Source organism: Chionomys nivalis, chromosome 12 (assembly GCF_950005125.1).
Source record: "Chionomys nivalis chromosome 12, mChiNiv1.1, whole genome shotgun sequence".
In the NCBI taxonomy this organism is placed as follows: domain Eukaryota; kingdom Metazoa; phylum Chordata; class Mammalia; order Rodentia; family Cricetidae; genus Chionomys; species Chionomys nivalis.
In genome coordinates this window covers 38427344-38443403 of record NC_080097.1, presented here as the reverse complement: position 1 = coordinate 38443403, position 16060 = coordinate 38427344, and the positions used below count along the sequence as shown (strand labels likewise).

The following is a 16060-nucleotide window of genomic DNA, read 5'->3' as shown; positions in this document are numbered from 1 at the left end:
CCAGTATGAGCAACTACCTTTCTCTCTTTTGTTTTTTAGCAAATCTACAGTTTCATCAAGAAACTGCCTGGAACATCACAGGAAGTGCAAAGAGATTCCTGCTCTGTAGACTTTAATTGCTCTGTCAGGTAAAAGGGGCAACACCTTCCTTTCATGCAAGTTCATTCCCTGGAATAAGCAAAAGACTGAGGCACACGACAGCTCCCAAAGGGCTGGCTGAGATTTTTCCTACCAATATTCAATACACGTCAATAGACTTACTCTGACTTTAGGGGCAGCAGCTCGAAATTTCACATAAAATAGTGTGAAGGCATTGTCTGCATTAGGTACTGATGAGGGATCCTGAAGAAACAAGGGGGGATAGGGAAGAAAGATATTAGCAAACACAGTTACTCAGAAAAGGAAAATTAACCACTTCATACATCTACTGCTCGGCCTCCATTCCCACCAAAAGCTTAGGAAAGAAAATCTTAATGAGAGGTTATATGTTAAAATTGTTATAGGTGAGAATTAATGGAGTTAACATCTCTCTCCTTTATAGTTAAATTTTATCCTGTATTACTTGATTTTTGGCAGTAAGTAGAACTGAATCCAGACTTAGACTATTACTTATGGAGTATAAGACACTAGCCAAATTTTCAACATCTCTGACATTCAGTACATGTCCTTGAGAAAGTAAGTTTTGAAATTTCCATTACCTCTTTCTTCTGCCCTAGTAGGGACTGAATCTAAGGCGTGGCACATTCTAGGCACCACTCTATCTCAAAACAACATCCCCAGACTATCTTTGGCTTGGTTTTCCTTTACTGTGAGACAGAACTGAGTTATATAGACTATCTTGAACTCATTGCATAGCCCAGAGCAGCCTTGAGCTACTTATCCTCCTGCCTCCCGCTCCCAAACAGCATAGGTCATAGGTATGTCCAGCTAAACAGTGAGTTTAAAAGTAAAATATAGTCTTTGTTTTTTTTATTGGGAAAGAAATATGTTAATGACCACCCTAGATGGCTCAACTCTTATTTCCTAACCCACTCAGTATGTGTTACTTTTGTACCTAGCATCCACCAATTTGTAAATAATTTTTTCATCATTTTTACTAGTTACTATTTCTAAATACAATCACTATGACAGCAAGGACATCACAAGCCCCTTTTTCTACCATACAGTTTCTAATACAATACTAAGCATTAGGTCACAGTCAACAGAAATACGCATCCTGCACAATATGGTGGTACATGTCTGTAATCCCAGCATCCAAGAAGCAAGAGAACCACAAGTTCAAAGCCAGGCTGAGCAACACAGTGATACCTTATCTCAAAACCCCATGGGCTGAATGTGTAACTCAGTGGCAGAGTGCTTGCCTCGTGTGTCCAAGGCCCTGGATATAATTAAGGCACTGTAATAGTTATCCACAGCCAAAGTCATGGATTCTAAGGGTTGACTATATTTGCATGACAAATAAAGACAGAAAAAAGTCCAAGAAATATGAACATAACTCAGCACTATTTGATAAAGTGTAAAATGTGATAAAAGTTTCATTACCTGAAACATTCTTTTTAGCTTTCTCATAAAAAGTATTGACAGAAAATTATTCAAAAATAGTAAAATTGAGTAAGTGTGAGTGATAGATAATTAAAAAAAAAACCTTTTAAATATTTCCCCTGGTGCTAGAGGTTAAAACAAGGACTTTATAATATAACCAGGACTAGGCAAGGGCTCTCTCTACTAATTAAGCTATATGGGATAGTCATATTTCTCTATTATAAAAACTTTAGCATATACTTATTTAATAAGGGTAAAAATTTAATCCTATGCATTAGTTCAGACAAAGGTTGTAGAAGGCAAATCAATCAATATCAAAAGCAAGCAGTCACTAGGGTCTGTTAACTCACCCTTTTAAGTAACTGATTTGTGAGAGTCTGCAGAGTATTCACAGTATATATCTTCATGAGGTGCAAAGCTTTAGAAAGACATTGTTTAAACTTCAGTAAATATACAGGATAATCTTTAAAATTAGGCTGTAAAACAGAAATTTACAAAAGAAATAAATATTAACAACAAGCAAACTTTCAATGAGAACAATGGTGTCCTCTAAGCAAAGCTCTGGAGATCATAAGCTCTGTAAAGAAGACACTTGAAGAACTTGGTCGCAGTCAGTCCTCTGTGTCTGACACAAAGCAGACTCAGTCAGCAACCCCAGCTGCAAACAAAATCAGTGTCAGAGCCCCACTAGCCCTGAGGCTGGTGCTAAGTAAGACTTACTAGGAACATAAGGGAGTGAGAGAAAATGAGAAAGCAGAGCATCCTTGGGAGTTCAGGAGAGGGCTAAAATGAAAGGACTCGTCTTTCTAGGCTCCCCTGGACCCCCACCCTAGTAACTACATTTCCAAAGAGTATCTCGCACACCCATCAATGAACACCTTAAAAGTCACACACTTTTAGGTAGGATACAGCCGAATCAAAGAGCCCTTTCCACTCTAGGAGACGCTCAGAAGTCGGAAGTACTTTGTATAACACTAAGAACAGCAAACAAAAAAAACACTAGTTTTTCTTCAGAATGTACAGATAACGGTCACCCCTCAGCATTCAGAAAACACGAGTTCCAGGACCCCAAAGGATATACCAAATAAGCATCCTCCCTTATACATCATCACCAAGTTACTTATGAGACTAATGTAATGTAAATGCTACAGAGACAGCTATTATGCAGTATCATTCAGGGAACAACAGCAAGAAAAACAGGCTGTATATGTTCAGTACAGAAAAAACAAATGATTCTTTATGATGTTTGTGATGCACAAGGGGTTGAATCCACCTAAGAAAGCCATAGAGAGCTGACTATACTTTTTCCACTGGAAAAAAAATTAACTGTGTAAGTGATATAATAGAAATGTTAGTATTTTAAAATATAAAAGTGTGACTTACATGAGATGAAATGTATGTTATACAATCATCTAACTTGGCCAGCATAGGGATAAATCCTTCACTATTCACAGACAACGTGGGAGAATTCAGTTTCTTCAAGCAAAGGAAAAGAAACAATTAACAACAAAAAAAGGAAACATTAAAAATTATTAACTAGAATTAACATATTTCTTTTCAAATGTAATAGGGTACTTTTCAGGTCAATTAAACAACAGCCTTTTACAATCACTAAAATATCCTCAACTGTGTTTATATATAACAACCTAGTAAGTACCAAACTAGCAAAAAAAAAAAAAAAAAAGGCAGACAAGAACCCAGAGGTGTTTTTACTATGCTGCTGTGCAACACTAAACTGAACTAATACATCACAGTCCTGGATGATCCACTTACTACCACTCCACAATATATACCCTGTCTACATCTGGCCACTGGCCACATTCTTATGGCTAAGGGATTAACTAGCACTCACAGGAGTGGTTTACCAATGAACCAATTCCACAACATCCCACGTCTAAATGGCTGCCAGCTTTACTTTTATGTCTTTAATATTAAGCTATAATAATTAATAACTGATTTACAAATAATTATGACTAACTTACAAGTCATAAACATAGAAATACATCTGCCTTATGCTTCTTTAAACTGAACATCAGTGGTTTAGAAATGTGTGGCCAGTATGACAGAAATGCAGCATAGCAAGACTTTAAACTGAACATTTATTATCCTAATTTTCACAGCTTAAAGGGAAGATTCTAAAACAGGAAATCAACAAAGAGATCCAATAACAATAACACAACTGAAGAAAACCTCCTGAAATCCCTCGTGGAGAGTTTTGAACTGATAATGATACCCTGCTGAAGTCAGAGACTCCATCAGCAAACAACTATTAAGTTTGAGCATCACTTTATATTCTTGATGACTGCCACAAAAGGGAAATACAAGCTATCACTAATTTTAGAGAAAAGCACAAAGCACTCACTGTGTTAATCGTCTCCAGGTCATTGAAATAGGACAGCTTCTGCTGGATGTGCTCAGCAAGGTCAGCAAGTTCCGACTCACATTTTAAAAAGAAAAGCCAATTATTATAAAAATACACCAACTGGTACCCTAAAGTCAAAATTACTTTGAATAGAGTTATATTTGACATTGAAGTTTAAGTCAGATATAAGACTTCAGAATCGTGCTCAAGCATTTCTGTACCCGTGAACAAAAGGAGACAATAATTAGTATCATATGATCTTTTATAAAAATAAGTGCCTATCTTTTAAAAATACACAAAAATACAGAGAAAATTCTGAAATATAGTTTCTTCAATGTTCTATGCAACTTACAAGTTTAAGAACCTCTTCACAGTTGATTAAAACAAAAACCCTTCAAGGTCAGCCTGCTCTATAGAGTGAGTTCTAGGGTAGTCAGGGCTATACAGAGAAACCCTGTCTCTAAAACAAACAAACAAAAAAAAAAGCAAAAAAACAAAAAGAAAACAACCAGTAGTGCAATCAGTCTGCTTATCTGAAAATGCCAGCAACAGTGGGCAGAGCGACACGAGCAGCACACTCTGCGGCTGCACCAGCAGACCAAAGCAAGGTCTGCCTATGGCTCTGCTCCCTATACAGTCTAACACAGAGCAGCCTTTGGCATCTACCCAGAGAAATTAAAGAAATTAAAATTAAATACTAATCGTCTATTTAAAATTAATCACCAATCCTCTCTCCTCCTCATTCCCAATTACCTGTTCTTTTAGGAGCTGTTCACAGGCTTCATGAAGAGTCCCTGTCTTATTGGACACAAAAAGGTACTGCTTCTGCAGTGACTCCAGATGCTGAAGGGCACTGTTCACATCGTTCAGGATAGCATCGCACTGTTCCTGAAACCCAGACAAGTAATCCCTCATCTGTCTAGAAAACAGAACCAAGAGGGGATTGGCAATAATATTTTCCCCCAATAGGTAGAGTTAATAAACAATACGGTCTCGACTTTTCCAAAATCATAAATTTCTGGTGGAAAATCTGAGTTAGTCTTTACTCAGATTTACAGTAAAAAGCTAGTCCATAAACTACTCCAATGCTTAGGAAGACAAGTCACTGACACCACAAGCAATAAGAGGAATTAGCCTTAGAGCCACAACCTGGTTTCCTGCATGAGAGTCAATAAATTACAGGCATCATCCTTCAAAGACATCAGGATATCCCAAGGCAGCAAATAAGGTTACTCCTTCAGATACCTGCCACCTCTAAAGATCACATGATAAATGCGAAAAAAAATTTTAGATTTGAGACTAGAAGACACTGGTCCAAAACGCAGCTCTAGCAAAGTCCAAATGACACTGGTAGTTAATGTGACCAAGCCTCAGGCTGGCCATTTGTAAAATGGGAATGATAACGTGTCTTTGAAGATCTGCTACAGATAAAGTAGGATTATACATCCAATAGCACGCTGCCTAGCAATAATGGCCATGACTATGCCAGGCAATGCACACCTTTAATCCCACCACTTGGGAGGCAAATGTCTGTGAGTTTGAGGCCAGCTTGTTCTACACTGTGACTTATAAGACAGCCCATCTTGAAAAAAGGAAAACAAAAAGTAATAATGGCCCTACATAAATGTTAACTGAACATCAATGCAGAACCCCATAATCTAAACCTGAAGAGAAACTGTATATGGTATCATTCTTCCCCTATCAGCATATGCCAACCATACTCAATCTACATGGCCACCCCTAAGGTCCTCCATGGATGTTTTCCTGACACACAAACACCTCACAGAATTCCCATACAACTTCTTGATCCAAGTTCTTTGGGCAGTTCTTTTTCTAAAATCACTTATAACCCCAATCCTCACCCTGGCTGGTATTAAGGAAAATCTGACTGTTAAGTTTTCTTGGTAACTTGAGATGGCTATGATGTAAAAATCAGGATATCCAACAAATAAAGGACCCACACATACCTATATTTAGTTCCTTCATCCTGATCCATCTGAGTTTGCAGCTTTGCAAACCATGAGAAAAACTGAAAATAAGAGGATTATTCTGTCAATCAAACTAAAACAGATAAGTGGAAAGTGATTACATGGTAGAGTACAAGTTAAAGGGCAGGCATTACCTAACTAACTCTTATTTCTAGGGCTCAGCCACTAATAATTAGCTTTGAGTTTTAGTATATACATACAAAACATCTATATACCAGGAAAAGCAAAAGATATTAAAACACTGGTCATTTCCAGAGTCAAGTAAGAAGGAGTATTAAAAACACATATAAAGAAAATAAATATTTTTTCTTAAGAAACTAATACCTGGCTCTTAGTTTGCCAAATTTAAAGAATTATCATAGGGCTTTGGGTAGGTATTAATATTAATGTTACCTAATAAGAATGGTGAGCATATAAACTTGAAAATCGCATAGTGGATTAAGGATATGAACTTTGGGGAGGCTGCAGAGATGGCTCAGTGGTTAAGAGCACTGGTTGCTCTCCAGAGGACCTGATTCAATTCCCAGCATCCCCATGATGATTCACAACTGTCTGTAACTCTAGTTCCTGGGGATCCAATGCCTTCTTCTGGCTTCTGAGGGTACCAGGCACATAAGTGGTACACAAACATACATGCAGGCAAACAAAACATCTACTCACATAAAATAAAAATGAAAAAGAATATGGATTTGAGGCTGTTACCGGCTCCTACACCAATGTTATAGAAATCTTCCATCATTTAAAAATAGATAAAATCTGGCATGGTCATACATGCCTGCCATACCAGTGCTTAGAAAGCTGAAGCAAGGAGATCACAAGTTCAAGACCAGCCTGGGCTACATCACTGGGGAAAGGAAGGGGTGTGGGGCAGAGAGAGAAGAAAGACAAAACAAAAAAAAAAAAAAAACAGATAAGAGGGTTAATTTACATGAGAAATTTTGGGCATGATAAAAAATATTTTAGCCGGGCAGTGGTGGCGCACGCCTTTAATCCCAGCACTCGGGAGGCAGAGGTCTCTGTGAGTTCGAGACCAGCCTGGTCTACAAGAGCTAGTTCCAGGACAGGCTCCAAAACCACAGAGAAACCCTGTCTCGAAAAACCAAAAAAAAAAAAAATTTATATTTTAGCTAGGTATGGAGCACACACCTGTAATCTCAGCACTTGGGAAGTAGAGATTGGAAGATAAGCTCCAGAACCAGCCAGGGCTACATCATAAATATAGGTTAGGTGGTGGTTTGAAAGAAAATGGCCCCTCCAGGCTCATGGAGAGTGGCACTATTAGGAGGTGTGGTCTTTCTGGAGTAGATGAGGCTTTGCTGGAGGAAGTGTGTCACTAGTGGGTGGGCTTTAAGATCTCTGCTCAAACCAGGCTTAGTGGCCCACTATCTCTTCCTGCTGTCTGCTGATCCAGATGGAGAATTCTCAGATACTCTCCAGCACCATGTCTACCTGCATTTCTGCCATGCTTTCTGCCATGATAATGGGTTAAACCTCTGAACTGTAAGCCAGCCCTAACTAAATGTCTTGCTTTATAAGAGTTGCCACAGTCATGGTTTCTCTTCACAGCAATAGAAACCCTAAGACAGTCAGCCTATAGTACACAAGACTCCACCTCAAAATGTGAAACAAAAACAGCACAGCACTTGGGAGGCAGAGGCAGGTGGATCTCTATGAGTTCTAGGTCAGTCTTGTCCCAGGACAGCTAGAACTGTTCCATAGAAATACCCTGTCTTGAAAAAAACAAAAACAAAAACAGGTTAAAATCAGGTTCATATACTGATAGAAGTAGTTATAGTAGTATGCACACTCATCAAAACTCATCTGGCTGACAATTAAAGTGAGTAAATTTCATCATATATAAATCATAACCTACATATTAGGTACTTCAAGCTGTTACAGAGATATGCAAATGTAAATTTTAATACAGAAGCTTGTGTTTTCACAGAAGGACAACTATTTTAGTAAGAGAGAATAATCGGTAAGAGTGGACGAAGGAAGGTGAGGAGAGAGGAAAGGGAAGGAAGGCGAGAGCATAGTACAGCGGCATCCTATCAATGTGCTGTGCTGAAATCTGCTTGTTTGCAGACTGAGGTAATGTGGAAGGGAAAAATGACTGTTTCAAACAGTATAATGGCATTCACAGACACAGAACATGATCACCATCTCTCTCAAAGTGGAAGTCAATGTCAAGGGTGTGCAGGCTTGTCATCTAACTTGGCTAACATTTTCTACTCATTTATTGTGTGCTTGCTATATCTGCATGTGTTATTTAATTCTCATAAAAATCATAGAATATAGGTATAGAATTGTTGAAGGAGCTGCGGGCTGTGTTCCTGCCACCCAGCTCCCAGCCGCCTGGCTAGCTTATGCCCCAAAATAACAACACACAAACTGTATTCATATAAACACTGCCTGGCCCATTTCTATTCATGTGTGTAGCACCACAACCCATATTTAGTAATCTGTGTAGCACCAGTCTTACCGGGAAAGATTCAGCATGTCTGACCTGGCAGCTTGCTTCATCGCATCTGCCCTGGAGAGGAGTGGCATGGCGTCTGAGCCTCACTTCCTCTTCCTCCCAGCATTCTGTTCTGTTTACTCCACCCACCTATATTCTAACCTATCAGGCCAAGCAGTTTCTTTATTAATTAACCAATGAAATCCGACATCATATAATCATCCTTGTTTTAAAGACTCAGAAACTAAAGACCCAAAAAGGTAAGTAATTTGCTGAAACTCACAATGATGGTAAATAGTGGAGCCAACAGCAGGAGCAGATGTGGGTTGGCCTAACTACAGCAGGAACAGATGTGGGTTGGCCTAACTACAGCAGGAGCAGATGTAGGTTGATCTAACTACAGCAGGAGCAGATGTAGGTTGATCTAACTACAGCAGGAACAGATGTGGGTTGGTCTAACTACAGCAGGAACAGATGTGGGTTGGCCTACCTACAGCAGGAACAGATGTGGGTTGGCCTAACTACAGCAGGAGCAGATGTGGATCAGCCTACCTACAGCAGGAGCAGATGTGGGTTGGCCTAACTACAGCAGGAGCAGATGTAGGTTGATCTAACTACAGCAGGAGCAGATGTAGGTTGATCTAACTACAGCAGGAACAGATGTGGGTTGGTCTAACTACAGCAGGAACAGATGTGGGTTGGCCTACCTACAGCAGGAACAGATGTGGGTTGGCCTAACTACAGCAGGAGTAGATGTGGATCAGCCTACCTACAGCAGGAGCAGATGTGGGGGCAGATGTGGGTCAGCGTAACTATAGTAGGATTAGCCTAACTATAGCAGGAGCAGAAGTAGGTCAACCTAACTCTACAACAGGAGCAGATATAGGCCAATTTAACTCTACAACAGGAGTAGATGTGAATCAACCTAACTCTACAACAGGAGTAGACATAATTTCTACAAGAGTAGATGTGGATCAACCTAACTTTACAACAGGAGAACACATAGGTCAGCCTAACTCCAGCAAGAGCTTTGCTTTTCTTACTGCCTCTTTTGACTTATAATGCATGCAATTCAGTATATCTGCTTTATGTTTCATTTAGAAATGCCTCCCCTTTAACTCCTTTTTTGTCTTTGTTTTTGTCTTAGAGACAGAGCCTATGTACTATGTAGCCCAGGATGCCCTTGAACTTGCTATATATATCCAGACTAGCCCCAAACTAGTGATCCTCCTGTCTCAGGCAGCTCTAACTCTCACCTGCAAGTACTAACCAGGCCCAACCCTTCAGAGTTCCAAGATCAGATGAGATCAGTGTGTTCAGGGTGGTACAGACATAGAGAGCTGGAACTCTCTTAACAAATCAGAAAGAATAAACAGGGAAGCATCCATAGAAACTGTTACACATTTAGGTTTGTAATTAGCAGTAAGGAAATCGCAAAATGCAGGCTAAATTACTAATTTGCATCTAAAGAAAGCATTTAGGATTTTAAGAATTACAGCAACAAAGTAGAGAAATGTTTATATGTGCATCTAGATGTATGTATTTTTATAAAGATTTATTCTTATCTTTTTAAAAATTATTTTATCTGTGTGAGGTTTCGCTGTGTGTATGTCTATGTACTATGTGTGTGCCTGGTGCCCACAGATGTCAAAAGAGAGCTTCAGATCCCCTGGAAATGTGAGAAGCTGGGTAGTGATGGCACACACCTTTAATCCCAGCACTTGGGAGGCAAAAACAGGCAGATCTCTGTGAGTTCAAGGCCAGCCAGAGCAAGTTCCAGGACAGCCAGGGCTACACTGAGAAACCCTGTCTCAAAAAAAACCAACCAACCAAACAAACAAACAAACAGCTCTTAGCAACCCAATGTGGGTGCCAGGAAGAGCACCGATACTTTTAACCACTAGGTCATCTCTCCAGCCCTGTTAGTTACTCTATTACTTTTTATCATATTTTTATTTTATTGCCAATATAATTAAACAGTGTGGTGGTCTGAATAAGAATGCCCCCCCCAGATTCAAATATTTGAAAGTTTGGTCACCAAAGAGGTAGAGGGGACCGGGAACTGCATTCAACCTTTCTAGAGCTCTAGAATGCCAATGCTTGTGCTGTGGCAGACATTTTTACTGAGACATCTAGAATAATCCAATGTCCCTAGGAAAGATGGTCCATTTACCTGCTGTGCAGTCTCGATTCTTTCCTCTTTCATCTCTAAGGAAGCAAAGCCCTTCAAGAGGATGTCTTCTGTAGATTCAGGCACCACAGCAGTCAGTTCAATGGGCAGTGACTGGGATGCTAAGCTGCAGATGTCTTCAATTGGGAGCTTGAAAAAGAAAGTCACAGACATTTAACTTGAAAAGTTTCCTAAATCAACTCAATTGTTTCTGTCTTGTTTTCAAAGAGAAAGGAGTATTTCCTTGAAATCCTCTGAGATCAGGATAGGTCACACAGTACTAAGAATCTCCACTAGCCCTTTTTCGGATAGACACCACTCAAGATGTAAAGAGGACACCAGTGTCAGTGATCTAATAGGGGCCTGAGCCTACGTAGAACCACCTGAACCTGTGTAAACCACCATTCGACAGAAGGAGACCTGTGTGCTGCTGCAAATAGTGTGTTCTCTGCAGGAGCCAACACAAAGGCCTGACCAACCAACAAAATTAACACATCATACTCACTGAACAACAAACTGCCTCCTCCTACCACCTCCACCCACAGTACCTCACCTACCACCTCACCTACGCTGACACACTGTGAGATTCAACGACAGACAAGAGACTCGGAAGAATCTCAGTGTTTCTATCAGCTCCACAAGAGCCCAGGGACAAGGCCTCCCTGTAACACCAACACAGCACTCTCTGTCCCCACCACTAACGACGCCTAAGCTCTGTATTCATTCACCTGAAGTCACTTATTAGACAAACTGTTTTTAGAACTAAAAGAAACTGGAACCAGGTGGTAGGGAAAGCAACAGGGCCCACTGTTAGGTTCAATCCTACGTTTCAGTCCTCAGCTCATGGCATTTAAAGTCTCCCAACGTAAGACATGACTCAAAGCCCTAGGAAACTGCTCTCTCTAAATGCAGACATTCCATCTGAAGACAGGGTTTGTTGTTTTTTTTTTTAAGTTGATATAAGCTCAATGCACAAATATCCCACTAGTAATCTAGAAACAAGGTTACATCTGTGCTCACACGGGGCTACACTTCACGGTGAACACTGAAGTGGAGCCTGGTTGAAAGCCTCTTGCTAGTGTACAAGCTGGGTAGCACCGGGGAAACTCATGACTCTATCCCTCCATTTCTCCTCTTACGCATACAGATCCAGAAGCCACACTACGACTACCGTGAGAAGCAGAGAAGAAAGCACTGGCTTCTCCAAGTAACTGCAAACAACAGCCAACCACAGCCAACACGATCAGGAGGGTCCTTGTACACAAATGAGTCAGACCCAGAGCCAGGAGGGTCCCAGCCAGATGCAAATGTCTTACTTATCGGGACATCACAATGTATATAAACTCTTGCTGAAAGTAGTACACCCTGATGTAAAAGTGCTGTGGCCCAGCAAGAATTAAGGTTCTCAAACTCAGGGAAATCTATCCTGAGGCTAAAGTGTCACCAGCAACTGTGTGCTGCCATTAAGGGTTCTGAAGACAGAACTGTAACTGAGATAGACAGCAACTACACCTGCACTGTGGAAGCTCCCCAGTTAACCAAGGAGCCACCACACACACACACACACACACACCAATTAACCAAGGAGCTGCCACACACACACACACACACACACCCCGAGACAATGCGGCATAACTTAACATAAGACCTGCAACATAGTAAATATTCAGTACAATTGAACTACTGGCATTAGAAGTACTTTTTTATATTTCCTATTAATAGCAACCATAGTTCTTTATTACTCTCCTATTTAGGAGCTAGGACAGAATAAATGTATTGATCTGAATCTACACTGCCTCTTGAGAACAGAATAGTAACCAAGCTGTCTTCGCAGTACTGTGTTAGTAGTGTAAGTTAGTTCTGCAACAAGAGATCACGGGAGGTAGGTAAGAGGTAAAGGGGAGGCAGGAATGTAAGTAGCAGAAGGTCAGTAAGATGTAAAGGGAAGATGTAATGCCTCCAACTAGGACTGGAGAAACATCACAGTAAACACGCAGGCCTACACCTGGACAAAGAGACTGAAATCCATGTTGCTTGCACACAAACATGCAAAAGCCAAATAATTCACAAAAGCTAAGTATTCTTTTTTAATTATTATATTTATTTAGCATTTGTGTGTGACCTCATGTGGAGGTCAGAGGACAACTTAAGTCAGTTCTCTCCTTCCACCATGTAGGTCCAGAGACTGAACTCAGGTTCAATCAGCTTGACCAAAAAGACTTTTACACACAAAACCATCTTGTCAGCAAGCATTAAGTATTCTTAAATACATCATAGCTCAGGCTCAAGGATAACCATGCAAATTAAACCCAGGAGGAAAGGTTGAAGAGATGGCTCAGTAGTTATAAGCACTTGTTCCTCTTGCAGAAGACCTGATTCAATTCCCATCACCCACAAGGTGGTATACAACCTTCCATAACTCCAGTTCCAGGGGACCTGATATCCTCTTCTGGCCTCCGTGGGCACTATGCACAAACATAGTACACAGTAAACATGCAGACAAAGCATTTACACACAGAAAATAAAATTAATCAAACTGGAGAAAGATGGACATTTCAGTCAAAGTCAAATATTGACTCCCTTGTGGGAGACCAAGGGGAAAGGGAATGACAAGCACCATGCAAGTGGCTAAAAAGAATTCTAGAATTAATTTGTCACCAATCACTAAGGACTAGAAGGTAGACAGAAGCATATGGAAGCTACTGACTTAGGAAGAAGCCACACCTACTCACACAAACTCCTAGAGAGCCGTGGGCAAGTACGTGAACAAGGTGGTGCCGACCTGGTTACTACTTCATGGAAAGCAGGGCACAAAGCCCGCCTAGCCCTTTCTCCCTAAGAAACAAAAGCCTTAGGCCACAGGATGGGGCAAGGAGTAGCAACGTCTGTCAGCTATGACACACAGCACCCTATTATAGCTGGAAAAAGGGAAAAGAAAAAAACTTCCACTCTGGACAACAGACAAGAAACCATACAGGACCCAGGATATCAGAGGAGTCTCCCGCAGCTAAGAGAAACATACACAACAGCAAAGTCCCATCTCCAAGGCCCAGGGACAAAGGACCTGCCTAAGACTGAGGCTGGACCTGGACAGCAGAAAACTCAACTATTTCAAACTATCAAAATTCTAATATTTATATCTTGTTTGGTTGCTAAGTCTTTACATTGATATTTTTAAGTGTACCATGCATTAATTTCTGTTATTTCGAATGGACCCAAGGAGTCATAGACATGTGCTGAGTTTAAACTAAAAATGTTATTTTCTAAATTACTTTACCAGATAAAGCTCTAGATCTATGAGAAGCTACTCAAGATATTCCAGACACATTCTATAATCTAATCATGAATAAATAGGTCATATTTATCCAAGAGCAATCAATTTGATTATTTCAAGCACACATACTAATTAATTTTCCATCATAAGACCTTTAATTATGGGGCTGGAGAAATGGCTCAGCAGTTAAGAATAGCAGTTCAGTTCCCAGCACCCATGCCAGGTGGTATACACCCAGGAAGTGTATAGATTCAGATCAATAAATTTAACTCCAGTTCCAGGGGCTCCAACACCCTCAGCTAGCCCCCACGGACAGACACTCTCATGCACAAACCCACATGAACACATGAATGTATATATAATTAAAATATACAGCCAGGCGTCGGTGGTAGTGATTGTCTTTAATTCCAGCATTCAGGAGGCAGAGGCAGATGGATCTTGAGTTCAATGCCAACCTGGTCTACTGAGTGAGCTCCAGGACAGTCAGTGCTACTAAGAGAAACTTGTCTCTAAAGACAAAACAATAATAATTATAATAATATATAAAAATATCAAAAAAATTTTAAACTTTAAATACGAAAAGCAGCCGGGCGGTGGTGGCGCACGCCTTTAATCCCAGTACTTGGGAGGCAGAGGCAGGAGGATCTCTGTGAGTTCAAGACCAGCCTGGTCTACAAGAGCTAGTTCCAGGACAGGCTTCAAAACCACACAGAGAAACCCTGTCTCGAAAAACCAAAAAAAAAAAAAAAAATACGAAAAGCAGGAAAGTCCCTGTCCCTTTACTCTTTGTTATTTTGTTGTTGTGTTTTTGTTTGGTTTGGTTTGGTTTTTCAAGATAGGGTTTCTCTGTAGCTTTGGAGCCTGTCCTGGAACTAGCTCTTGTAGACCAGGCTGGCCTCGAATTCACAGAGATCCACCTGCCTCTGCCTCCTAAATGCTGGGACTAAAGGTGTGCGCCACTACCACCAGGCCCCTTTACTCTTACTAATAAGAAACTATTTTCTCCGGAGGCAGAGGCAGGCGGATCTCTGTGAGTTCGAGGCCAGCCTGGTCTACAAAGGGAGTTCCAGGACAGGCTCCAAAGCTACAGAAACCAAAAAACAAAACAAAAAACTGTTTTCTCTCAAACTAAATAGGAAAGAAACTACAATACAACCCCTTTAAAAAAAAATAGTAATTTTAAAGAGAAATATTTTAAAGAATACTCAAAAGAAAACTTTTTAAAAGTAATTTTAAATAATAATTTTAGCAATTTTTAACAGCATAAGAGAAAAATTTATGTCCCGCTAAGTTCTTTTCACAAATAGCAGAACTAGAGTGGCAGGTCAAAAGGGGCGTGGCAGTGTCCCCAGCATTGCTGCTTCTGACTTCTCAGAGAAGAGCTGACTCAAGAAGGGCTCCCTCACTCACTGCCCTGGCTTCGGGACAGGGCAGACACACCACCGGACAGACAAGAGCATGGAAGTTGCTGGCCATGTTGGAAAGCTACGGTACGGCCTATACAAATGGACATGAGCATACTAAATAATAATTACAATAAACCACCCAGCACTGCTTCATCAGCTGAGCCAATCCAGGAAAAGACAAATGTCCCTTCCTCTCGTCAGCCTCATTTCTTAGAAAATCCTGGACTGGAGAAAACGACTCTTAGAATCAACTGGATCAATCCATTCCCCAACTGAACTGGCAATCCTTTCTCTATTTAGAGCACATCAGTGGAGGCTCAGAGCCTTCCAGGGACCAAAACACTTTCTTCCTATCTTCAGTCTCAGTGATGCCTAAACTAGCTCAAGATTCTAATCTATTCTTTTAAAACATTCATTGTTTGAAAGAGATCACATGAATAATGTAAAATTAGCAAGGAGTTTGCCATGCCCCACTTCTGTACATGACTGCCTTCCAGTTTCACAACTCCCCATAAGACAAGTGTCTATTTTATAACAAAGAAAAGAGAAGCATACGGAAGTTAATTATCATGACCGAAGTCACACACCTACAAGAACACAACAGCTATGGCAGTAAATTACAGACAGATTTCAAGGTAAATTAATTTAGCACTTCAACAAGAATTCTTAGCAGAAAAAGATCCTCACTGTTTTAGGAAAATTTGCCTCAACTACAAGAAAACACTGTACTGAAAATTCTTTTATCTAAAGCAATATATACATACAAATATCTCTTTTTAAAAAAAATGCAACTTTCTAAGGTAAGGAATTTTATTACATATTTTTCATTTTGTATGTGTGTGTTTTGCCTGTTTGTATTT

The 16060-nt window shown here is 40.3% G+C and overlaps 1 protein-coding gene across 2 annotated transcripts in view; it reads right to left on the bottom strand.

Moving 5' to 3' along the window:
- Window positions 1-16060, bottom strand: part of Cog3 (component of oligomeric golgi complex 3) — a 56957-nt gene that overhangs the window by 36668 nt on the left and 4229 nt on the right. For both annotated transcript variants that reach the window (XM_057786295.1, XM_057786296.1), the window contains exons 2-8: window positions 10524-10670; window positions 5872-5933; window positions 4658-4823; window positions 3905-3979; window positions 2926-3018; window positions 1893-2018; window positions 262-342 (exon numbers count right to left, since the gene is read on the bottom strand). In XM_057786295.1, the coding sequence (XP_057642278.1) occupies window positions 262-342; window positions 1893-2018; window positions 2926-3018; window positions 3905-3979; window positions 4658-4823; window positions 5872-5933; window positions 10524-10670 (750 nt within the window). The remainder of the gene's footprint in view (window positions 1-261; window positions 343-1892; window positions 2019-2925; window positions 3019-3904; window positions 3980-4657; window positions 4824-5871; window positions 5934-10523; window positions 10671-16060) is intronic.